At 41.6% G+C, this 26384-nt stretch overlaps 1 protein-coding gene across 1 annotated transcript in view; it reads right to left on the reverse strand.

The window, feature by feature from the left end:
- Tenm3 (teneurin transmembrane protein 3) overlaps positions 1–26084 on the reverse strand; it is a 181138-nt gene extending 155054 nt beyond the window's left edge. The window contains exons 1-2 of the mRNA XM_059244770.1: positions 25834–26084; positions 3343–3581 (exon numbers count right to left, since the gene is read on the reverse strand). Coding sequence (XP_059100753.1) covers positions 3343–3514 — 172 coding nt within the window. The 5' untranslated portion in view covers positions 3515–3581; positions 25834–26084. The remainder of the gene's footprint in view (positions 1–3342; positions 3582–25833) is intronic.
- Positions 26085–26384: the final 300 nt, after the last annotated feature.

A 26384-nucleotide genomic window follows, 5' to 3' on the forward strand; every position in this document is an offset into this window, starting at 1 on the left:
ATTAACGTGGCTTGCGAAGCTCAGAGTGCGGCTGCCTTCCTTCGACGTGAACCTGTGCAGCAACTTCCTTCAACGAATTGCCACTGATAAAAACAATTTGATGAAATGAGCACGCAAGGATACATGAGAAGTCCATTGTCACACGCACCGAAGAGTCACTGCGTTTTGGGGACTGAGTATCGAACGAGTAGCCAATAAATAAAATGATTTAGACAGGACCCAGCAAATAATTGCGGGAAGACTGGGGAAAATCGACGTTCCGCCCGAATCTCAAGCTGCACGCATGCGCGGAAAAATAGCGGTACCGGGGTAACGTGAGGGAGCCGGTTCTCTCCTCCCGCTGTGTGCCCGGGATCACACAGCAAGCCCCTCTCCCTACCTAAGAGCTCAGAGTGGGGTCCTACGATTGCAATTAATTTTCACCTTCTCTGTGGGTCTTTCCGTCTTCTTTGAAGTTTTGAGAGAAACAGGTTAAAAAACAGTCAACCAAGTCTGTGTGTCTCTCCCCTCCTCCCCGTCTTCCAGAAGTTCTCCACCCGGACCATCCCGAGACTGCACCTCAGGAAAGAGGCAGGGGACAGACACATTCTCCTAACTTCCCATTATCGCCCTGGGAGGTACAAAGAACATTCTTGAATATTCCGGAATAATTCCTTCAGCTTTTTTTTTTAAACCCCTCATTTCTTTTTTTTTGGTTTTTTGAGACAAGGTTTCTCTGTGTAGCTTTGCGCCTTTCCTGGGACTCACTTGGTAGCTCAGGCTGGCCTCGAACTCACAGAGATCCGCCTGGCTCTGCCTCCCGAGTGCTGGGACTAAAGGCGTGCGCCACCACCGCCCAGCTAAACCCCTCATTTCTTAAGCTTTTGCTTCATATTAACAATCAACCTGAGAGACAAGAACGAGGTCTAAGGATGGGGTCATTTCTATGAATGGGGTGAAGTAGAGCTGAGGATGATACTGTCTCCCTCGTGATGCTGTGCTTTATCAGACTGACCTGGCCGGGCAGGCAGGCTTCACCTCTCTCTCCTCTCCATTCTGTTCCCTCTCTGCTTTACAGGCACACTTCCTAGCCAAGGATAACCTTCCTTGAGAGAAGCGGTCTGTTCTCTTTTCAAAGGCGGGGGGGGGGGAGGCAACATCTTTAATCAAAAAAGATTTATCGCCCGGACCGATGAAGAAACAAAACGCTTTATCTGATTTACAAACAGCCGTGTTATTATAATCCTCATTTACATACAGAAACGTCGATGAAAACTCTAAGCAGATTTTCTGATGACTTAAGTAATTTTTGCTAGGTACCGTTGGAATCTTAGCTCCTCCCTTCCCACGACATTCATGCAATCCAAACAAACGTCCTGCAAACACCTGTATGGAACTCAAAGGAAGACATGAGTGTTTTGGCTCTGTGTTTTTCATGTTTCCAGGTGGAGAAAATCAAAAGGGAAGAGAAAAGGGCGCATTAATGGTGCCCGAGAATCTTCTTCGATACTTTGTATCTAAAGTAGGATGTTGATGACTGACTAATGAATCATGCAATGCAAGAAAGAGGAAATTTTTGAGATTTCACTTAGAAGTTTGATAATTATGTTTACTAAAGGATCCCTTAGAAAGAACGCAAGTGGCAGCCATGTACTGTCACACTATTGACACCACACTACAAAATAAAATAAGATCATGTAGGACCGACCTCCAAACCACTGCAAGGATAGACACTTGCCAGTCACCACAGATACAGAACTGGTCAGCCCAACAGCGCATGCCAGCCCTGCCACAGCATCTGTCTGCCATGCACCATGTTTAAAAAAAAAATCCCCTACAAACACATATAGGTAATTGATCACGTTCCATTTAAGACTCACACATTTCACACATTTAAAATTCTTCAGCGGCACACTTCTGACAGCTACAAATAATTTATACAGCTAACTAGAGAGGATTCTCTTAATGGCCAGGGTATTTTCTAATTGAGTACTAGAAATTAACCCTGAATACTGATGCTGCCGGGAAGCTGCCAGGCACCTGAGAGCATCACAAGCACAGTGTGGTCTCACCAGGGTGTGAGGTTGCGATGGTATGGTGGTACCTGGCCTGACTATCTTAGGAGGAGGAAGTAAACTTAGATAAAAAAAATTGATGGATGGATTTCATCTGGCTTTCCTCTGATTGATGGGTAGTGACTGTTGGAGGCCTGTCTGAGCATTCTGATGAGGATAATGAGGATGTCTCCATGTTCAGAGTGAAACTGAGCTCTGAATCATTAGTGATGTCATCCACGGTCCAAGAATTCGAAATAACAGTCCATAACATGCCACACGGCTGCCATCCCTGACTCAATTATCTCCGAAGTTCTTCCATGCTCTACAGTTCTGCATTTCCATTAACCACAGAGACTCAAGATGGTTACTTCACATTCCAAAGCACATAATTTATATCTGAGGAGTATTTCAGGGACTGGCAGAGAGAGGCCCTCTGTAAGAGCATACAGCATCCTATACAGAGCCCCTGGATACTCGTCTTTAGTGATAGAATTTCATGGGGCATCACAAATTGCTTTGTAAACTTGGGGATGCATCACTGGCTCTTGCTCTTGGTGTATAAACCACACAGCCTGTGATTTATCTTAGTGGGCACCATTAGCATTTCAATGCAGAGGCCTTTTCCCTTTCCATAGAAGCAGATCAAAATACATGTAGTCTTTCTGACATTTATGCAAGCCATTGCCAGCAGTATAAATGCCCAAATACATTGTAAAATAGTTAAACTAAGTGAAAATCATGAGGAATGCACTAGAAGAGGTGAAAACCTCACATATATGAACGAGTGTGTAACCATTCATTACTTGAAGAGTCTCAGTTCTCTGGAGTGTTCCTGAATAGAAGATAATAGTCCTGAGTGATGAGGTTTACATGTAGACAGCTGAGTTCACTGGAAGACATGTAATACCACGGACAGCAGAGAGTCCCTAATTACTGAGCATGGATTGAAGGAGATTCCTACATAGTACTGAATCCTCCAAGTCCATGAATAATTTTGTATGTAGGAAATGTCATAGTCATCAATATTTTATGAGTAATGGCATCAATAACAAACATACAATCACACTGATATCCAAGAGAACAGTTAGCACTTATGGACATGAACTGTCCACCACGTCCGTTTTTCTACCTATCACATCTACTGAAATGACTTAAAAATGTCCTGATTTCTACCAGGTCATCAACAATGACTTGACAAGATAATACCTCATAAGAGACTCTAGACCCAAATCAATAGACAAAACAAACGACACAACACTACCGTGCTGCAGCCGACAGGCAAGGCGGTTTCCAGCCTTGGTCTTACCTATGAAATAGGACAGGAGAATGGCCAGGAGCACGGAGACCCCTACAGCACACAGCGCCGTGCACCTCCAGCTGCAGTACTTCGAAGACTTCTTGAATTTAAAAGCACTTCTTGAGAGGGTGTTTCGAGGAAGTGGCCGGGTAGGCGGCGAGTAAACAGAGCCAGATGCCATCGTGTAACCCGGGGTTGCCGTACTGAACAGTGGCGTCGTCCCTGTCCCTGTTTTGAATAGGAAATGCCTGTGGAAAGAGAGAATATCATCGTAAGACACGGCCGTGTTAAGAGGGGAATAAGTTAACATACGTCAAAGGACGGACGCACAGGGACTAACTCTCTTCTGTGGCCCTTGCGGAGTCAGCCTAGTCTCTCTCTTTCTGTCCCTTCCTTCCTTTCATCTACCTCACATATTTTGTTTTGAGATAAGGTCTCAGGTAGGGCAGGCTGGCTTGGAACTCACTATGCAACTGAAGAGGACCTTGAACTCCTGACCTTCCTGCTCCACCTCTTGAGTTGGGATTGCAGGTGGGTGTGCCACATCACCTCAAGTTGATGAGGTACATGACATCAAACCCAAGGCCTCACACATGCTGGGCAAGCACTCTACCAGCGGAACTACATCCCAAGCCCTGGTTCGTATATTTATTTTTTACCTCTATTTATTTATTTGTTTGGTGCGTGTGCATGTGTGCACGTGTGCGCGTGCGTGCGTGCGTGCGTGCGTGCGTGCGTGTGTGTGTGTGTGTGTGTGTGTGTGTATGTACAAATGCAGGCATGCCATGGAGCATGTATGGAAGACAGCTTGTGTGGGTCAGTTCTTGCTTTTCACTGTATGGACTCCAACAATGTCATGTAGGTTGTTCGGCTTGGCAGCAGGCATCCTTACCTGATGATCCATCTCACCGGCCCTCATCTGATTTTAAAAGTTAAAATTTAAGGCAACGTTTTAGTTTAAGAGCTATACCGTGAAAGTGACTTGAGAATGATTTCGATAGTGTATGGCAGGGCATATGCACACCAGTAATCCTTATGGTTTCAAGGAGCCACCTTGAGAGACGATGGAATGACCCTAGCCACACTGTCTCCTGAACGTAAGCATGCTGGAACATCCTCGGAACCCATACAGCGAAAGGCGAGAACTGACTGACTCACACAATGATGAATGGCCTCATGAGTAGTTCTTCGTAATTCATATTATAAAGTTGGTCCTAGGTCACAGCTGTGCGTGTATGCGCATTCCAGGAGAATGTGTGCTCACGTACGAGCATGTGCCCATGTCCCACCAATGGTGTGCTGCCTCACCGGAAGCGTTCTCAATCTAGCCTGCCACCACCCTCCCCCCGGCCCCATTGCTGAGGACTCTTAAGCTTGGAAAGGGCAGCTGGTCAAGTCTCTGAGCTTGTCAACTCTTTTATTTTTAGCAGGTGTCAAATGTAATCAGCAAGGTAAATCTTGTGGGGGCTGGGGGAGGGAGAGACTCACAGAATATCGTTTAAAACCTAACCTAAATAAATGACTAGGTCAGCAAAGCAGCTTCTAGATCACACAGAGACAGACTCTCGGTTGGCGAAACAGCTTCTAGATCATACAGAGACAGACTCTCTCACTGAACTACACAAAGGGCAAAGGGCCCCCAAATTGCAGCTTAGGAAGGTTGAAGCAGGAATTTAAGGACCAGATGACAAAGCCATCGAGTAAGAAACTCTTTGGAAAGGTGACCGAGTCTAAGACTCTTTTATTTTTACTTTTTTATTCAATCTTAGAGAATTTCATACATGTACGCAATATATTTTGATCACATCAGTCCCCCATCCTCTCCCCTTCAACTCTGCCTGTATCCACTCCCCACCACATGACCATCTCCGCTCCATGTTCTCTTAGATTCTTGTTAACAATAAAAAAGTGTTCAAATTTAAAAACACCCCGTGTTTCATGGCTTTCATTTAGCATGATAATACTGCTCACATCCCAGCCCTAACACGAACTATTATTACATCCTATTCTAAGGTGTCCAATGCAGTCAGCAGGCTATAATTTTTTACATTCAAGAGGTTAAAAGGGTCCTTTCATTCTCTGCCATAGTATGGGATAGCCTTTATGTAAGATGCATTTATGGGGTTCATCGCGAAGTATTTTCCATTTTAACACTCATACACTTACTGTGTATTTAAAAAAGGCTAAATATATCGAACAGGTATAGCAGAGACCTGGGAAGCTCGACCGCTAACATTTAAAATCTTCTTTCCTATTCACTAGGTATGTGCCTTTAGAAAGCTTCCTTAACCTCTCTCTGTAGTTTTTTTTTTTTTGTCGTAGGACTTGTGAGATTTAAATTGACTGTAGAAGACTCTAAAATACTTCAGCCATCGCAAGTGCCCACGAGTGTTGGACAGGAGGGAACAAGCTCGTGATTTTAGGCATACTATTGCTTAGAAGAGAAAAGAGACCTATTTGAGGGGTTGGCAGTCTCTAGGAACGTAACAGGATGACGGCTGGTTTTAGTGAGTGGAATTTACCCAGCATGGCGGCCACGTGATTACTAAACTCATCAGGGATTCAGTCCAGTGATGGAGTCAGAATGTGATGGCATTATTGGCAGTGGTGAAAACTGGGAGGGATGAAGTCTACTTGAAGCAAGGTCTTTGGGGTCATTCTCTTTGCCCCGCCCCGGCCGCCATTCTCTCTCCTTTCATCCCTTCCTGCACCCCACTTCTTGGCTACGGTGAGGTAAGAACATTACTCCTCTCCATCCTCCCTAGCATGGTATTTCGGCCTTGCCACACGTCTAGAAGCAACAGAGCAGGCCATGGGGGAGACTCAAATCCTCAGCTCAAACGAACCAGTTGCGCCTTTGGCTGCCTCCGACATGTTATCACAGCAACGGAACACTGACTAATAGGAAGTGGTCTGAAGAATTTCCTAACGAGAAATGGGATTTGAACCGGACTCTGAGACTCTCAAGACCACGACCTTAGCCCTCAAGGCTGGACACTAGAAATGGGAATATCTATACACATGATGAGATGATGAGCTTTTACTAGATGCTGACTTCAAATCAGACGTCTCTGTCTCTGTTTGCAGACCCGAGATCTCAGTACACACCAAGACTGCAGGTTCTGGCAAGGAACTCTTTCAAATACTAGCTTTAAATGGTCATGAAATTATTTTCTGTAGATAACAAAAATGCAACTTTGATATATTACTAAAAACACAAATGTAGGACTCAGGGGTGTACTTCAGTGGAACAGCATGTGTCTAAACAGACATAAAAGTTTCAGGTTCGATCCGCGGCGACATTACCGATCAATATTTGTGGAACCGAAAACCCTTTTCCTCCAAAGAGGTTCCAGTTTATTAAATACATACTTTTGTTTTGTCCACTGCAAGAGAAAATATTAATTTTTTTTGGAGGGGGGAGTTACCTTTACTCCCTGGAGTGAGGTATTTTCTCCTTATCCACCTAAATGAGTATTAGAAGAGACATAGGGCATGGGCAGCATAGAGTATAATTGATGCCCAAGTTTAGAAAGTATTGAAGAAGGAGTACCTCACCCGTGTCTTACATTTAAAATCACGGGCAGTCGGGATTTTCGGATACTTTTCTAATATGTAGGAAAGAATCAGGAAAGGTTTAATTTGGTTTACTTCAAAATCACCATTTGCATGCTGACTGACCCCTTCAGGTCAAATTAAGCCTGAAAATAGACACGGTAAAACATACATGTACAAGTTCTTAGGTGGAGAAGGAAAAGCCCATGTCTATGTCTTTGCTATAGCAGAGGACAGACATGTGGCTCCACATCGGGCAGACCTGGGCTAATGTGGAGGTTTGGACAGAATGTCATCCTTTGAAAAGCAACAACGTCTTTACCATTGCACTATATAAAAGAGGCAACACTGTGAGGTTTATGGTACCATCAGTACAGCCCTTAAAACCCATTTGCACTTTCCCTAAGGTTCGGTACAGCACTTCCTTTATGTTTCAAACTCCACAAATATTTCATGAATATTGAAATTCAGCTATACAAAGCATGCATGATGACTTCCCAGAAGTAAAAGCTGTCTTATCACCTAATTCTCCATGAGGCCTGTTTCTGCACGCCATTAGCTTCTCATCCTACAGCTCCTGGCCAGGCCATTCAGCTATGAGAACGTGCTTCTCACATATAAAAAAAATTGTGCAAAACATTACTATTAAAAAAAACCCAACAACAACAATACCATGTTTTTGACCTGGCTTCCATATGAGGTTTGTAGAATAAAGACTGAATTTTTCTTTACTCTTCGAACCGTATTTGGGAATGGAAAGGAAGCAGTAACTCACGTAGAATCCCGGCCCCCCCCCCCATTGTATTTAGCCATAAAGCAGCAGCAGCGGCTGCTTTTTCCACAGCCTGATTTCGCTCTGATGTCTCTAACGATGCCCTGCGTGACGCCTGCCTCCAGTTCCTCAGCTATTTGCACCCCTGTTTTCACCCTGGCGACCGGCCTGGAGAAGCACACTTGAAGACAGACTACCAGAGCCCGAGATGAGGAAAATCAATTTCAAAGCCCCAAAGACAGCTGGTGCGGAAGGTCACTGAACACTAACAGTTGCTTTGTGGCTTTGGAATCGGGAGGGGAGGGGGCTTCTGTTTAACAACAACAACAACAAGGGACAGGAAAGGCAGAGCTCGGGTGCCTCATTAACTTGGAACTCTGAGCAGCCCGCACAAATGGCAAGGATTACTCGATCTGCAGCACAATTAAAGCTTGCTCTTTTGTCTCTGGAAATGGAAAGATCTGGTTCTTTGTTGATGTGCCTTTGGACCGACCTTTACAACTCTGTCCCTACCCTGTGTTCTAGTTTGTATTTTTAATGGAGTCTGTGATGAGTCTGTGTATGGGTCACGTCACAACTATGAAGTTACCAGGGACAAAGCCTGGATTTCCTCTTATTTCTTGTTGTCCCCATTTCCTGACTTCTTGGTCATGGCTTAGTAACTTTAGTCTTCGGGTCTCTCTGAGGATCTTTGATAATTTCCAATTACTCTTCCTGCCTGCCTGACCCCTTCATCCACCCTGGGTATTCAAACTGTCAGAGAACCTGCAGGCTTTCCTTCACAGCAGGTTTTTTTCCTTTCTCTTTGTCCAAGTGGGTAAATTCAGTCTCTTCGCCTCCCTGTCCCACTGTGTGTGTGTGTGTGTGTGTGTGTGTGTGTGTGCACACACGCGCGCACGCGCTGTATGCACATGTGTGCATGTGCCTGTGCAGTTGGTGTCCTCTCCCTCTGCTCTCCACTTTACTTTGTGAGACAGGGTCACTCACAGAACCCAGAACTCACCGACTGGTTAGACTGGGTGGCCAATCGGTACCCACACCCATGACACACCACACCTTCTTTCCTCTGCCTCCCGGGGCTGGGATTATAGGCGGGCACTGCCACACCCAGCTTTTTAACCTGCATGCTGGGGATCCAAACTCACTTCCCCAATGTACAGCCATCTTTTCTTTCTACTCTTACCCCAGGCCTAACCACATGCTCCTTATTTTGCTTTTTAGCAAATGTCTGAGCAGGTCTGCGCCGTTCCGCAGTAACCCTTCACTTTCGATGTCTGTCTTTCTAGTTAATAATCACACAACTGACCACCAAGAGAATTTTTTAGTGACGATATATTTGGGGTATGCTAAATGTACCTTTCTAAACTGTATCACATATAATACCAATAAATCAATACTTAGTTCCAAAGTATGAAATTATGGAAGTTATCACACACTCATGAGTAACTAAGAAAAGAAAAATGGGTTAATAGTTATACTTTGTTCAGAGGATTAATAGAATCATGTTATTCCTCTAATATGAAGTAAATGGCTTAAGAAGTTAGAAACTTCAGGCACCCAAATGAAAACATGTGGCAGCGTTATTCCAAGTCATCTGAGTCATTTCCTCACTGGGAGATTAGGAGAGAAAATAAAAAGTTGAACAGACAGTGTGCAACTACTGAATGAAATTTTAATTCGCTTAGCTACCTATGTGTATATTATCTTCATAGCAAACAGTTTGTTTTCTTCAGCGTTTTATACTGTATTAAAAACCTTTTTAGAGATTAACAATGGAAATGATCAGAACAAAGGGTATGGCAGCTGGTGTTCGGCTCCTGTCCCTAAGGCACACTTGAAGGCTTTATTAATGACACAGAGCCCTGGAACATATTTCTATTGTATTGCACACTACTGTATAGTGTACATCTGTTGTACACTATGGAGCACACTTCCCTACTGCACAGCCTCCATTGATTATTTCTTCCAAAGAGGGTGATCTACATGAAATTGTTTAAAGAAAATGTGTTACTGCCCTGCTCTCACTGACCTTTGTAGGAGAACCTGTATGAAGCTCCCAAGACATACACTGATTTCTATTTCTTCACATTAGATGCTCTGATTTCCTCAACATGCCAATGAGTCTGGCTGCATTTGACCAGATCCGCCATCTTCTCAAGGCCCAAAGTTTTCATTTAAGAGGTAAGAAAAACTCAAGGCATAGGTTCCTCTTCCTTGCGGCAAAACATAACTCTCTGGATTTAAGAGGCTTATTAAAGGTCTCACAAGATTTCCTGAACATCAAACGCCTTTCCCAAAATGACATTTTCAGATCTAAAGCAAATGAATCCCATACTTGTGGATTAAATTTACCTGGAAACGCATGGAAGCTAAAATTAGCTCCTGAGTTCAAAATTGTTTAATTCCACTTGGTGTCAAAACAATGGCCCGGCTTCTTGGGATTCATTTTATGGTACTTTTCCAACAGATGAAAATACCTAACATCTCACTGTTGCTGGGCTATGTGTCACTCATGTAATTATTTGTGGTCTTCAAGTCTTTATCAAGTACCGCAGAAAGAGTACTTAGACAAAAACAGTTTGTGAGCATGTATTTGAAATGAATTATACCTGAGAGATGATGTGAACTGTGACCTAAGCCTTCTGAACACTTAAAACCTGTTCCCTAGTCTTTAAATTTTTCACTATCAAGTTCCAAATTTCACATTACATTTTACAGCACAAATCCAACAGAATTACCTGCCAGGTGTATATATAACATGTTCATAATTGATTAAAAGCTGAAAAAAGAACAGGGCCTTGTATAACGAGGCAAAGAAATATTAAATTCTTACGGATGATAAATAAACAGAAACCAAAGAAAGTAAGTTCATAGAGAAAACCATCCATTTTGTATGAGTGTGTATGTATGTATGTGCAGGCATGTGTGAACACACATTCGTGTGCACCCGTGCGTTGCGGGAGGTCAACCTTGGTGCCATGCCTCAGGAGTCATCTACCTTGTGTTTTGAGATGGTTATCTCTCACTGGGACCTAGGGCCGGCCATGCCAGGCTGACCCAACTTTCTCAGCCTCTCAGCATGGGGATCATATGTAGGTACTGTTCCACCCAATTCTCCTCAGGGATGTGAAGGACTGAACTCAGGTCCTCCTCACTCATGTGTGGTAAGCATTTTAATCACTGAGGTTATCTCATTAGCTCCTGAAAATGATTTGTTGTTATTTAAAGCCGTTTATTTTTCTTACCTTTAAGCAACTTAATGTCTATACATACCCAGAGATGCTCAGTACAATTACTTACAATGACTTTTATCAAGAGGTTGGGAAATAAATCTATCACCTGAGGATGCCGGCCCTGAAACTCTGTGACATCCCTGAACTAAAGAACCCAAGAGCCAGGTGCACACATGGTCCAAAGCCCACACCTGCCTATCACTGCAAAGGCATGCCACAGCTGTCTGCCCTCGACACAAGGAAAACAGAGACAGACTGCTGAGTCACATGCATGAGCAGAGCTTGTGAACTTCTGTAGTAGGGGATAGGCCACCAAGATGAGCAACAGGGACCAAGAGACCACCCCATAGCTTAAACTGGTGCCTTTCAAACTTAGCTTGTACAACAATGTCCTTGTGGGCTTGTCAAAGCATAACTAGTGTGGGTGGAACGGAACTTCAAGGGATGATGTTGACTCAGGGACAACACTGTAAGAACCATGGCAGCAAGGCATTCATGTATGGTTTGTTAGCTTCAATTTACCTTGGACGTTCCTATCAAGACCGTACAACAGGAGCAAATCAATTCAAAAGACTCTAGCTTAGAAAGTCGTTGCTCATGGTGTACTCGAAGTAGTTAACTTAGAACAAATGAAATTTGTATAATCCAAGGCTCAATCCATCAGACCTGGACAAGCTTAAATATCTTTTACTGTTTCATGCCATAGTATTTCCAGTTTTTTTTTTTGTTTCCTTTTTTTAACCTTCAACATCTTTCAATTTCTTATTTTATTGCATTACACCTTTGGGTTCATCTTTTAAGAACTCTGCCCTAATTACTGACTATTTCTAAGGTCATTGCTATTGTTAAACATCTACCATGTTGAGGCACCTAACTTTAAAAAATGATTGGGGTGCTGGCAAGCATTCCGCTTTCTAGTCTCATTTCTCTAGGATCTGTGTTTCCACACACTTCTGAAACATCCACCATCGGCACTTCTTATTTCCCTAGAACCTTCATTAGGCAGATATCCATTCTTCTTCAATTTAACACTTAGATTTCTGAACACTGGATAAGGCCAGGTAACAATTCACTATAGATGTATAAACTTCCCATGATGCTTTGCTGCACTGACTGAGAACATAATACTATTCCCATTTTTTTTTTTTCTGTTTGGAATATTCTTAATGTATTTTTTTCCCCCTAAAAAGTTTGTCAATGAATAGCTGACACTAAAATTTATATATTTTTTCCCTACTAGCAGAGACTCTTCTGGCAAATTCAATTACAAGTATTTTAAAGCTGCTGTGCATGCATCCATCCAAACAAACCCAGTGTCCTTGTTTCCTTTATAACCTGCTTTCTGGGAAAAGAGCTCTGCCTTCTCCTAGGTTTTCTCCTTCTTTGAAACCGGTGAGGACAAAGAGCTGGCAAGCAAGGCCATCTTCCCAGGGCCGACCACCAAGGCTGCACTACCACACCCTGGCAAAGGTCACAGCAGGGGCCCCTTCTGATCTACAAAACAAGCCACTGAAAAAAATTCTGTCACTCAAGTTCAGAGGGAAGCGAACGCCAACATAATTGAAAAAGAAAAAACCCACAGTGAATTCTTACTATTACTGTCCAAATCTTTTCTTTGATCCTTTAGAATTTCTCTTAAAACATGCTTCCCAGGGTGGAAGCAGGAGATGCCTCGGAGTGCTTCACTGCTAAGGGGAGAGTTGAAAGTGGACAGAACACGAGTCTGAGACCGAGTTCCTCAGCCAGCAGTGTGGCAGAGGCAGGGCTGGATGCGAGCTGGAACTAAGAGCACAAATTAGCAGGTGGGACCTCAAAACTGAAAGACCAGTCTCCAGCCTTAGCTGAGAAGACAAAACAGTGCAGAAATCACCAAACGCTCTTGGTGTGTGGTTAGTAAATGATAGCCCCCAGATGGTTGGTTGTGTCCTGACCATTTACTGTGTTAATTTTTAAAACGGATGATTCTAAAAAAAAAAAATGTGGATTTGTGCATGAGTAGGCCCATGTAAATATTCTAAGAACTGGCTTGTTCAAAATGGATTATTTTGGTGCTCATAAAAGGGTAATATTGTAGTAAATTTAATTATAAAACTTACCGTCAGTAATAAGCTACACAACTATAAAACAGAAATATTTACATTCCAAACTGTCTCTTACTTAGAAAGCTAATTTTGTTACAAACTTTAAATAAAAGTATTTTAGACAAGAAAATTAAACATCTCCCAAGGAAGTAGTCAGTCTAAGGATGTAAATTCTATATTTTGACATTAAAACAAAAGAACAACTATGTAAGGATTCTAGCTGTGACATGGTATGTTAGTGATACAGATAAACGACCCCTTCATGCTGAGAGCATGTTGGGATCTCAAATGTATTTCACTTCTGAATTGATGTGCTATTATCTTTGGACAGCTTTCACACTAGGAGGTGATCCCAGGAAGAAAAATGTCTTAAATGAAAAGCTTATAAACAAGATAATTTCATTACTGCAACCTGAATTAATATGAATTATTAGCAGTTGTACCAAAAATGGTTTGAGATAAACGCTCTTGATATTTTGGATAAAAATATTAGCAACTGATTCCACACTAATATGCAGTTATACTGAATATGAATATATACTCCTGGTGACGACATCATTGTGTGGGGGCCAACCTCTGAAACCAGGAGGGATAATTTTAGACCATATGAAGGTGACTGGTGAAAGTACTAGGAAGTGTTTTACCACCTTGAACTTTTTTAAATACTCCTAGGTAAATAGAGCTACCTAAAATTATATTTAAATATAACCATAGCTGTATAAAACGTATGGGGCTGAATGAAGGTAAGGAGGCCTACATCTATCATCACAGGACTTGGGAGGTTGAGGCAGAAGTACAGCTGTAAGCTAGCCTTGGCTACAGGATGAAACCCTGCCTCAAAAAAAACAAACCAACAAACCAACAAAACCCATAAACTAAATAAAACAGAAAGTGTAGGGCTATCCTAGGAAGCACAGCATCTTCATCATGATTTAGGGTAGTTAGGTGTGCTGTACTCAAGCGTGCGAGTGTCACAAATTTCGTTTGGGAAAGGTAAAAGGTTATTTTTCATACTACTATTAGTAAGACTCAAACAGACGAAGAGAATTTGCTTCTTATTTCAGTGATTTTAATAGTATAACCATGATATCCAGCACATGAATCTGTATTATAGATATCTTTATGTTTACTCTATCAATTACACCTACTACTGATGGTTATCATGGGCCGAATGTGTTAAAATGAAAATAAAGAAAATATCTTCAAATGTATTATGTGCTCCACCAATTATTAACTCATTTAATGATTGCACAGTCATCATCTATGCTTAAAATTGATCAGAAAAGTTCTTTCGAAATGGAAGTTCAGGACAGGGGAAGGGAAGGGTTTTTTCAGATATGGAAGTGAGGCTTTTGAGAAATAAGGACAATTCTGGATTGCGGGATATGTCAACAGCACCTCAGTATGGACCAATCTGATCCGTACATGACACTGCACACACACACACACACACACACACACACACACACAACTCAACAGGAAATGAATAGTTCAAAGAGTGGGATGGGTGAAAGCAAGGCTTTCTTCACACCTAGCTGCCAACTAAGCTCCGGGAAATGAGATTACATTTAAACTTACCAAAATCCCCTGTGTGAATTAGATGATCTACTAAATTCAGATTCAAAAGCAGGGGCAAAAATGAGGGTGTTTTGTTCCCCCAAATATGTTAAGGACTAAACATTCTTGCTAATTCTACTTGTACTTATTTATTTTAGACTTAACTTTGAAGTTTGTATTGGTTTGTTCATTTTACAGGTTGTCGTGTGTCCACCTTGCGTAATGGCCACTGTGTACCCCCCTCCTCCATAACCCCTTCAATTCTTTGAGGTAGGAAGGTTCTCAGGTCTAATAGGCATCATGGGAGGAGGCTGAGCGTAGGGGGTGGGCCATGATACCCTCACCTTTTAGTATCTGTGGTTTGTGAGTGTGTCATTTAGCACAAGATTTTTTCAAAATCTTTTGGGGTGGGTTGCAGTGTGGTCTCGGAAATTGCTTTTAGCCATATGCAGGCCAGGCATCTACCTACGGCAAATTACTCAGCACTAGAAACCTCCAAAATGAGATAAATCTACAAATGGGATAAGGGTCACATTTCTGACCTTACTATTTGACCATTATCATCAATATGATACTAAACACACACACACACACACACACACACACACACACACACACACACACACATTTTGTTTGTTTGGATGCAGGGTCTTACTATGTAGCCTTGACTGGCCCAGAACTTGCAATGTAGAACACTCTGCTCTTGAATTCACAGAGATCCCTCCTGCCTCACCAGGGTTGGGATGAAAGGCGTGTGCCACCACACCTGGCCAGGATATATTTTTGCAAACTGAATGCCGGTCTGCCCAGGAATGATTAGACAGCACAGCTTCTATCTAGAGACGCAGTCAGGCCTCCTGGTGCAGGCCTGCAGCCCCAGCGATTTCAGAGGCGAGAGCAGAAAGACCACATGTTCATGGCTTACTTGGTGTACAGAGTGAGTCCAAAGTCAGCATGGGCAATTTAGGGAGTCCTTGTCCCAAAATAAGGAGACTAAAGACCACCCAGGATGCAGCTTAGTAGGGGAATGCATGCCTGCCTAGGCCTTGGGTTTCTTACCCTGTACTAAACCAAAACAACCACCCCCCCCGAAAAAAAAAAAAAAAACAAACCTTTTTAACTCAGGGAGAAATAGCGTCACTGCTTCATTTTGGAAATAGTCCTACCAATACATGATTCTGTGGCCAAAACATGCATTGATATATTACTATGATAATTTCCAAATTTGCTCAGGAACTTCTGGAGACACAATGGGTTTCTAGAGAAAGGGAATCAAAATAATCCATAGGATTAATTCTAATTTTGAAATTTGTTCTGGAATACAAGTCATCTTTTCAAAAGCAGTCCCGGTGTTGGGGAGTTGGCTCAGTCAGTAAAGTACGTGCTGTGTAGGCATGGGGATCTGAGGTTGGATCCCCGCCACCCACACAGAAAGACGGGGGTGGTAGCGTGTGTCTGTAACGCCCGTGCTGGGGAGGTGGAGAAAGGATGATCCCGGGTTCACTGAACAGTTGGTTTTGTCCAGTCGGTGGGCTCCAGGTTCAGTGGGAGGCCCAGCCTTGTCTATCAACATTAAGACAATGACAGAGGAAGACAGTTGCATTGACCTCTGACCTTCATATGTACCAGATCACACAAGTGCAAACATGTACACATACACATACACATGCATACGCAACATACTAACAAAGCAGTCACATTATCTCTAGGTCTTCCATAACAAAATGAATTTTTTCCAGTGGATCACTGTGAAAAGCTTAATAATAATAATAATAATAATAATAATAATAACAACAATAATATCTACTGGATAGTTCCTTCATCTAAGAAGCTGCTTCAGTTCAGCTGAGGAATTAGTGGTTACTATCTAATTCATCCACATGATCTTTATTTGGTAGTGATTATGACTTTGTTGGTTCTTTTATTGCCTTGGTAGTGGCCTCTTGCCTTTGAAAATACTAAATCAGTTGTTTTAAACACATGGGAGAAGAAAGGAATTACAGGAAGCAGCAAGTGTCACGATCACTGTATGTGACATTTCAATGAAACTTTATAAAACCTTTGTGATGCATCATAAATCCTATTTGATAAAAAAAGAGAGAGATAAAAGCCTGCGAGTATCAAGGCAAAGGTTATGGAGTTCACCAGAGGTTGAGATGTTAAGCCAGATGTGTCTCAAAGCCAGAGCTTTGCCCCATATGCCATGACCAGAAAGTGGCAATAACACATTACTCAGGATGTGACTGGAACAGGATGGTTTCGAGTGGAAGCATTTTAAGCGGTCTTATATGAGGCGAGACTGTATAAAATCATAAAGAGGGTCACGGCAGAATCAGAAGGCTTATCAAATGGAGTTTATTAAGCTTAGTTGGTTAATTGCATGTCCAAGAATTTCATCCAATGGGCCGAGAAGAAAGGGTTCTCAGAAAACAGGCTTTTCCTCAGGCTTGAAGGTAGAGGAGAAAGACACCATCAGGTAAGAGCACACCACAGATGGGCAGGAAGAACATGCAGCTATCTAGGGCAGGGTAATTACTGACTGTTAATGAAACCAGAGGATGAAATCCTGGTAAAAACAGTGGTAAAATTGTAGAAATATTAACTATAGGAAGATACTCTAAAAAAAAAAATCACCGCGTAGCCACAGTAAGTAGAGATAAACTACTCATACACACAAAATACGTAAGTGCACACACGCATGCAACCTTCACGCAAAGAGGGCAGGGATGTAATTTCACAGAGCCTATGGAAAGGGAAAGGCTGAATGAACACCTCATACAGTGGCTGCCAAGGAAGAAGTCTTTGATGAGGAGGTCATATTGGGAAGAGGATAACAATTAAGTCACAGTCACTAATTAAGACCGAGGGAAAGGCTTCCACGACCTCTTACTTTGATGAGGTTCAGAGAAGAGACTAGAAATGTGCTAGCAGTCATTAAGAACTCGTTTGCCTAGGTATTAGGAAAACTAGTTAGCCAGATATGAATATTTTGTACAAATTGCTGGTTATCTAGAATCAAATATTATCAGAATATGCAATATTACAACTTATGGAAATTATGATTTCAAAAATGAATTAAGCCTATAGTAAATGGCTAGTGCATACTTTCTTAGCATTTTAATTTGTTCCTGAAAATAACCTGGTTCATTCCAACTAATAAAAACACTACTTGCTGCATGGTTGTGGTGCATGTCTTTAATCCCAACACTAAGGAGGCAGAGGCAAGTGGATCTCTGTGAGTTGGAGGCCAGCCTGGTCTAGAGAGCATGTTCAAGGACAGCCAAGACTACACAGAGAAATCTTGTCTTGAAAAACCAAATAAATAAATAAAAATTAAAAAAAAATAACTTTATCGAGGCTGGAGAGATGGTTAAGGGCACTGGCTGTTCTTCCACAGGACCTGGGTTCAATTTCCAGCAGCCACATGACAGCCCCCAACTGTCCTGTAACTCCAGTTTCAGGGTACCCAATACCCTCATGCAGGTAAAACATCAATGTACATTAAAAAAATTATCACTTGGTTGTACAGTAGCTTCACCAGGCAAAAACACATTAAAAGCTTTTCATATCTTAAATAAAACTTACAACTAAGTTCTAACTTCTAACTGATGTAGAGACAATTCACCAATCAAGGCTTTTACTGTTTCACTTCAAATATTTAATATTTTAGTTAATTAAATGCTTTAAGCATACGAACAGTTGTCTCTCATTATTATTGGAAGACTATTTTCTTAAGACCAAAATTAAGACACTTGGGGTTTCTGCCTAAAACAAATCTACATATTTCTTGCAAAGTGACGAGAAGAGAAAAAGCCAGGAGATTTTTATTCCACTAAAATTAATCACGGTTTAATTTTATGCTTGGCCTACCTCACGCATAAAGTTAGGCATAAATATCCCAGGTATGACAGATACATTTCTTATCTTCTGGGAAAACAAAGCAGCTACTTTGTTACATATTACTTTTGTTCACTTGTTAACCAATTAGGTGCCCTTATCCTTTGTACCTGTTATTATCATTTTGTCATTAGTTAAAAAAAAAAGTCATATGCCAGGAGACTGATTTACATTATTTTTTACTACAATGCTACTTTGAGTAGATATTATTATATTAAAGATTGCCCTCAGCTTTAAATAATTTGAAGGCGATTAAAAGCATTAGCCACGTATGGGGCAGGTCTATAGTCCTAGCTATGGGGGAGGCCGAGCCTTGAAGAACGCTTGAGTCTAGGATTTCAAGATATACCTGGGTAACACAGCAAGATCTTATTTCAATAAACAAAAATATAAGCAAACAATAAAAATTAAAATGAAGGCTAGGAGTGGAGGGAATAGGGATTATCAAGGTGGCGGGATTAACCAAAATGAAGAATGTATGAAAAAAACCACTTGGAAACCTGGTATTTTATACACCGATTAAAAAAAAATTAAGTTAAAGAAAAAAAGAGTTTGAAGGGAGCTATCCTGCATGGCTGGATAATGATACTCCCAGAAGCCATGGGTTATGAAGCAAAAATCCAAGTGCCAAGGTTTGACACTTAGGAGCTGTTGGTCAGGGAGGCCCTTCTTAGAGACACCAACGTCAACGCACGCCTCCACCATTCCTCATGATTGCTCACACAAACCAGATGGTAAGTAAGACCCTACTGCTGAAGACGCCGCCTCTTGACTGTAAGATACTGAGAAATCAAGTTAGAACTGAGTTGGAAGCTTCCTCTCTGCTGTATAACTTTCCTAAAGCCCAAGGTGCTAATGCAAGCTGCTGGGGGAGAAAAGGTACCACTGGTCTGAGCCAGCTGTGACCTGCATGAACTTCAACACTAACCTGCCAGGCAAGGTGTGTCCACCGATGTAATAGTGGCATGACCGTCATGTGGGTAACCAAATACTGGAACTGGATTTAAGGCCCACAGGACAGGAATGAATTCATACCCAGTACTGTAAATAAATTAAAAACAAAAACAACCCCAAACCTAATTTAGCTAACTTGATAGGGTAGTAAACTTTTCAAAATAGTTTTGTTTATACCTGCAGACAAATGCTTTCTTCAGCCTTGATCAGAGAAGCTTCTCTTTGCAGCGAATGGTGGTGAAGGCAGAAACTCATGGCTGGCTGGCTATTCAAGTTACTGAGAATCAGGGATAATTGAGTGTGCAGTCTGAAGTAGGACATTTATACTACCACCAACCAAGGCTCGGAGCAAACTGTCCAAGGGGGGGGGTAGAAAAAAAATGGGGAAAGATAGGGAAGGGCTTTGAAATGCTATCCCTTGCATATGATACCGCCTGTGAATGCACAGCATCAGTGGATGCCTGAACTGGGTCTGCATGAAGCTGTCAAGAGTCAGTTATGGACAGGAGAGGGACTCATTGGCCCCTCCCCACTCCCCACTGAACTACTGACTATTGATCAATTCTGGGAAAAGCAATGTCATTGTCTTCAGTTCCGTACTTAGGCCTTTGAGAGCTCCACAACCATGATCACATAGACGGCCATGCTTAGCGGTCAAGCTTAGTGGATCACAAAACAAAACAAAACAAAACAAAAGGACATGAACATGAGAATGGGGCTTGTAGGGATGAGGGGTGTGCTTGTGTGTGTGTGTGTGTGTGTGTGTGTGTGTGTGTGTGCGTGCGTGTGTGTGGTAGGGCTGGGAGGGAGATAAAAGAGGATTCAGAAGGAGTACTCAAAATGCGTCATACTGATGAATGAAACCGTCAAGGAACGAATTTAATTCATTTACAAATTGGACTAGGCTTGAAAGCTAGGTCTAAGTGAATCCAAAGCATTCATTTGTTCCTCTCAAGATGCTGAACTGTGTTTTGTATTTCTATGGCATCTACTGGCTTTCAGTACCGACTCATGCAAACGACCTTCATTTACAGTGACTGTTGGTGTTGAGTCCATTTTCTCATTTTAATTATTGGCATGATGTCTGCCATTGAACCAAGTCAAATCTTTAGCATTATAGTAGTTTAGTGATAATATTACATGAAACAAATCATGATCTTGCTTTCACTAATCTTTGTAACCACCTGTGAATATTTGGCTTAGACTTTCTCAGAATGGATACTTTATAAAATGGTTTGGGAGACTCCAATTATTATACTAGAAACACAGAGACTCATTTTTGAGTAAATTCAGAATCAAATTTTGGTCTTGTTTTATGTTTTTATGAACATGTTTGCCTTCAATATAATATTCTCACTGAAATGATTCTACTTTAATTTCTCTAGTGAAGTTTCATCCAATCTACCATTTTTTCCCCTTTTCTTAGTGCTAGGTTCAGATCCCAGGGCTCTGTATGTACTAGGTGAGTCCTGTACCGTTGAGCTACAGTCCCAATCCAATACACTGTCTTCAGGAGATGTTCCCTCGATACTGGGGGAAAAGACAAATAAGCAAACATTTACATATTACTTTGGGATCCCCATATTTAGAATTCAGCAGGAGCCTTTTGTGTGAATGAATCAACAAATGATGAGTGATTAAGTATTTGCTGCAAACCAAATAGAAATGAGAGAAGTTCAAATTCTTAGTCCCAACTGCCTTCAATCAAAGGCTGCCCTCACATTTGATCTTTCATAATCATCACCCTAGGACCAAGAAACTACAGACTTAAAATTAACTTCATCCTTTGGAACACATGTCTGAACGCCGGGGACAACAGAGGTTTAAACGTGTTATTTTATGTGTCACTGTTCGGATGAAGTACATGGTCAATACAGAGCTAAGGCACCGATTAGTTCTATGTCACCTCCTGTCACAGAGAAAAAGGAGTTTAAGTGGCAACTTGAAATATGCCTCAAGTAGCACCCAGCAAATTCTTCACTGTATTGCTCTCTTCTCTCTTTCTTCCTCTCCTTTTCTCTCAAATGCCCACACGTCTAATCTCTTCATAGACCCTTTAAGAAACACCCTAAGTTACTATAAAAGACGGCACACCACTGCTTTAGGATCCAACTGACTTATATTAATTACTTCATCATTTTTAGAAAAGCTTACTTTAAAAACACGATAATAAAACCTTGAATGGTTAAGACCTTCTTAGCCTAGGACCAGGTCTGATTTTAAAATGTGTGTTCAATAACTTTGGCGTCTCTTTTACATCTCTTTTCTAGAGTGTGACATTCTCTTTCCCCACAGGAGTCCCTGGGTATCCCCAAGCTACCTTGAACAAAGGCGAGGCCTTAGCCAGTCAATTGACGTTAATGGGCTACCTGCCCAGGCATATTTTACTTGTAGAAACAGCTGTAACTACACTCAGTTCCACTGCTCACTGACTTGCTAATGACAGCAGACATTTCCTTTTCACTCAGGAGGTGGATGTACAATTTTTCAGGTGGAAAAGACTTCTCTTGGTATCATAAGGTCACCACGTATGAGAGACTGCCCACAGTTTTTATAGGCATGATTGACTCAAGTCTGGTGTTTGTATGGTTGTCTTGCTTTTCCTTAGGACCACTTAAAAGCATAGAAAAGAGAGGCAGAAGGATAATGTAGTGAGTAAACAATACTTCCACCTAAGTATTCTGTTTTTTTAAAATGCATAGCAATTGATCTTACATGAAAGAAGCCCAGGGCTTTCAATAGTCAAATTAAAAATGCACTAATAAAGAGGTAATTTAATATGCATTTTCATGCATTAATAATTAGCTGAGCAGTACTGAACTGCTAGGTAAAAAGCTATGGGAACATAATTAATGAACTATCAATGCCAAAACAGATGTCATAATAAAATGAGACTTTAATAAATCATTTATTAAGTCGCCACTATTTTGTTAACATCTAAAAGGTAACTACTACGCTACTTAATTCATAGAAACTAGGGGCTTGAAGACAATGAAACTTACAGTCACTGAGGGTCAAGGCTGTCATTGAGTTCCTGTACTGTGCTATTGCTGGCCTAGGTCAAGCCTTAGCTCTTCATTGGCTTCTGTATATTCTTGGAACAGCTGTTATTACACACAGAAGGAGCTGAAGTATAACATACAGGACAATGCAGTAGCTCTAGGCTCTCAACATCCTAACAGCTACCACTCCCAAGTGCAATAACTGAACTTGAGGAGAAGGGACCATGAGGGACCGTGACGGATCATGAGGGACACCATTCCATATTAAGTGTAGCGTCAATTGCTACAGATTAAGGTCATTTTGAACTTCTAAAGCTAATTTGGATCTTGACGTAAATTTCACTGGAGGTTGCAGAGTGAGCAAAGCCGGTTACCATGTAGAAGAGTAGAGTGTCTGGTAGTATTGATTGTCTCCAGGAATAGTAAAGAATAAACTCATCAGAGAAAGAAAATACATATTTTTTGTGGAAGCAAGAAATTGCCTAGTGAAAAAACAATGCTTTCTAATAAATCAAAATTGAATTATATAGGACAGGGCAGAAAGGCCTTTATCTTTCTGTGTTTATTCATATAAACTGTAAATTTACAGATCACTGAGATTTTCATGGATTATTCCAGGTAAATTTTACCAAATATTATCTATATCCGCAGAGAAGAAAAGGACAAGGTAAGAGGAGGGAAAAATCTATACCCATAACTCCTTAGAACTAAATTTTATACTTTACAGCTTATAATGTTTAAATGACAGAAACGTGATTAATAAACAAGTGTGTGTAAAAGCTATGGAAGTGCCAGGGATGAAATGGTACACTGAATTCAAGGACAGTTAAAGGTAGATGCAGGTCGGGATGAAGCTGTTAATAAGGCTGAAACTGAGCTTGAGAATCATACTCAATAGGGAACCTTAACTAAAAAAGAAAAAAAAAATCAATGATAAATAAGACCGCTTCTTCACCTCGAGAATTCCAACCAAGTGAGACTATTAAAGAAACCACAGTAGTACCGTGTCTGCGCGGTGTGAGATTTTCACTTCACGGCTTAGTGTTATTCACCGAGTGCCTGTGAGTTGAAATATCATGTCTTTTTATTAGCTCCACCATAAGAGGTGAACCTTGGCTAATGAGAAGAACAACCAAGCTGCACTACAGGTTAGGTTTTTGTTAACACGACACACAAACGTTGAACGCGTTACTCTTCCTAATTATTAGTGGGACAATATTAACTGCCCCTCCTACATCCATTCACAAAACTATGTCATCCCATTGATGACTCATAATGGTACAACCTTAAGGTGGAAGAAAACCTTGGTAACTGCTTCCCTTGGGAATGGCTTTACACACGGATAGGATGGATTGTCTTCTAACCAGCGACTTTCCTTTCTGAAATTCCAGGCACCCAGAATTACTACACAAGGAACAACAAGAATGTACATTGTCTTTCTCAAACTTATTCTAAATTTCTTCACCATAACACGCAACTTCAAGGAATACTGACTCTCTTATTAGCAGTTTTTGGGGGCTTTTGTGTTATACGACATCACTAAAATTAAACACGTTTCTGATGATTTAACTGGACGTATTTCATAAATCTTTGTCAAAACAATTATTGTCAACTACAACGCAATTATCCATATTCAATTTGATGACTCAACTGGAAAATTACTTTTTTCCTAATAAAATTTACAAGACGACAATAGTGAGTCAGTGTTGATTAGATACTCAGTGGGTACTAATTAATTAAGCCAGGTAAATTTAGGTCCATGCTTAATAACCTTGTGAGAAAAAGAAAAATCCATACACATGGTTCTTTGTCTCGGATGAAGGAAATTCTCCTGTATGCCTGATTTCCTTTCTATTTCTTTTCCTAATTTCTCCCAGAAGGGAAATACAAAATAAACAATAAAACTCAACGACTATTGGCTGGCACTATAGATAAAAAGGCAGGAGTTCTTTGTAACCTTGCTTAGGTCAACAGTGAAAGAAAAAACGGAATGATTTTTATTGTTGATAACTAACAGCGAGAACCTCCTGCTTGCTCATCCTCAGAGCAGAATTAGTATCGATCACAGAACTAATGGCAAAAAATAGAAGTTTATTCATCACGAGATACCCTCTTTGCCCGGCAGATCATTTAAGGGTTGAAGTTGGCCATGGGCTCTGCATTTGGCATGGGGCGCAAGGAGCCTTCTCTCGTGGGTCCAGAGTTCACTATTTTTGAGCTCTTATATGGCGGTAATTCATTTCCTCCGAGCCGAATAAAGTGTTAGTGAATCACAGAAATAAAGAGCGGGTGTGGTAGAGGAGACTTGCTGCCAAGTGGCCCAGCGATGACTAAGAAGGTAAAGGACAATTTGTCCACACCACAACACCAAGAAGCCGTGACTGTCCCAGTGCATCTGAAGAAAGAGTTTTATGAATCGGGAGATACTGAATAATAAAATGGATTAGTTTAGGATAGTTTGCATCAAGTGAGATTTTCGTGTGAGCAGACAGACACTGGGGCCTGGCCCATGCTGCAGTGCCTAATTTCGGAACCCCACTGGGTCACACACTGCATATGACATGTCGGTGTTGGATCCAGAAGGACTGAAAAGAAATCATGAACAAATGTGCCACGGTGGTTTTTTTTTGTAAGATTCAGACAACCACGTGTCTGACTACAGCCAGAGAATGGAATTTTTAGTGATAGTGATTGTGTTCCCTCAGAGGAGGAATTTTCTAATACAACTCAGAATTCGTAGATGGATTCTACACCCAGAGCTTGGTGGTGGGTTCTGTATTCTCGGGACAGGGCATTTCCTCAGGGGCCCGACAGCCCTCTCTTTTGAGTGTCTTTGGAAATAATGCTGGGATGAAGTTTCAAGGGTCTGCTTCCCTTCACATTGCAAAAAAACTGAAGATTTTTTTTTAACATAAGGTCATCTGACTTGTAAGTTTTTGTATGTGGGTCCACCATGAGCTTACAAAACATGGACACCATACAGTCGGTGGAAGAAGTCTAGAGTCAATCAGCTGTCCAACACAATCGCCGAGTAAAGCTGCACGGGACTGACAACCACTGTTGATACCTCCTTCCCTTCCCCTCCTGCCTGGTAAGCGTAGATGTGAAAAAAAAAAAAAAAAAGATCGCAATTAGGGAACAGTTTTGCTGAGGGGACAGAGTCTCACCTCTTGTAAGGAACAAAAATGTGTGAAGAGATGGAAACTTCGCTGATCTAGCTCCTAAGACATTCCCAACAATCTGCAACTGATCTTAAAAAAGACAAAACACCGAGGCTATAGCTATGATAAATTTCTGCTAAGTGAGGAAAGTGTCGGACTAGCTTATTTTTGAACTCTAGCGGCTTCAAACTGTGCGTTGTTGGACATAGCGCAGCATCGACCCGGCCTGGGCGCGGAGTGATCCTAACGGCCACGGAAGGATACGACAACCCCGAGCGCGGGTGTTACCTGCTTTCCAGTGGTACATTACTGCCAAGGACCCAGCTGTCCTGCAGCTGGACGGACTCGGGTGTGGTTTGCAGCTCGGCGGGCAAAGCAGCCGGCGGGGCCGGACTCTGGTTCCTTCTATTGGTCAGGGAGTTCCTATTGAGAGACGTGATAGACGGGTGGTGCTGCGCAGAGTGCTGCTTATGGGAGGGCGGTAAAGGCTGCAGGGTGGCTTGGCCTGGGTTGTTTGCAGGTTGCTCTGCAGAAAGAGAGAAACAGAGAGGAACTCATTATATATTTCCGCATGTTCGCAGGCGTGCGTGCGTGCGTACGCCCCACCACTGTCTCACAGAGCTTAGAATTAAAAACTGCATAAACATCCACAACCTAGCGCATTTGCATATTATTCTATTAAGTGAGTGCTCAGTGACATTCTCAAAGACCAAGTTTACCCTTGATACGCAAAGTTCTAATTAATATACAACAGATGGCAAAATTGCTTTTGGTTTTAATTTGTTTCAGACTTTTTTTTTTCATCTGGTTTTATTAACACCTACAGAAAACAACATCTG

Source organism: Peromyscus eremicus, chromosome 17, assembly GCF_949786415.1.
Source record: "Peromyscus eremicus chromosome 17, PerEre_H2_v1, whole genome shotgun sequence".
Lineage (NCBI taxonomy): Eukaryota > Metazoa > Chordata > Mammalia > Rodentia > Cricetidae > Peromyscus > Peromyscus eremicus.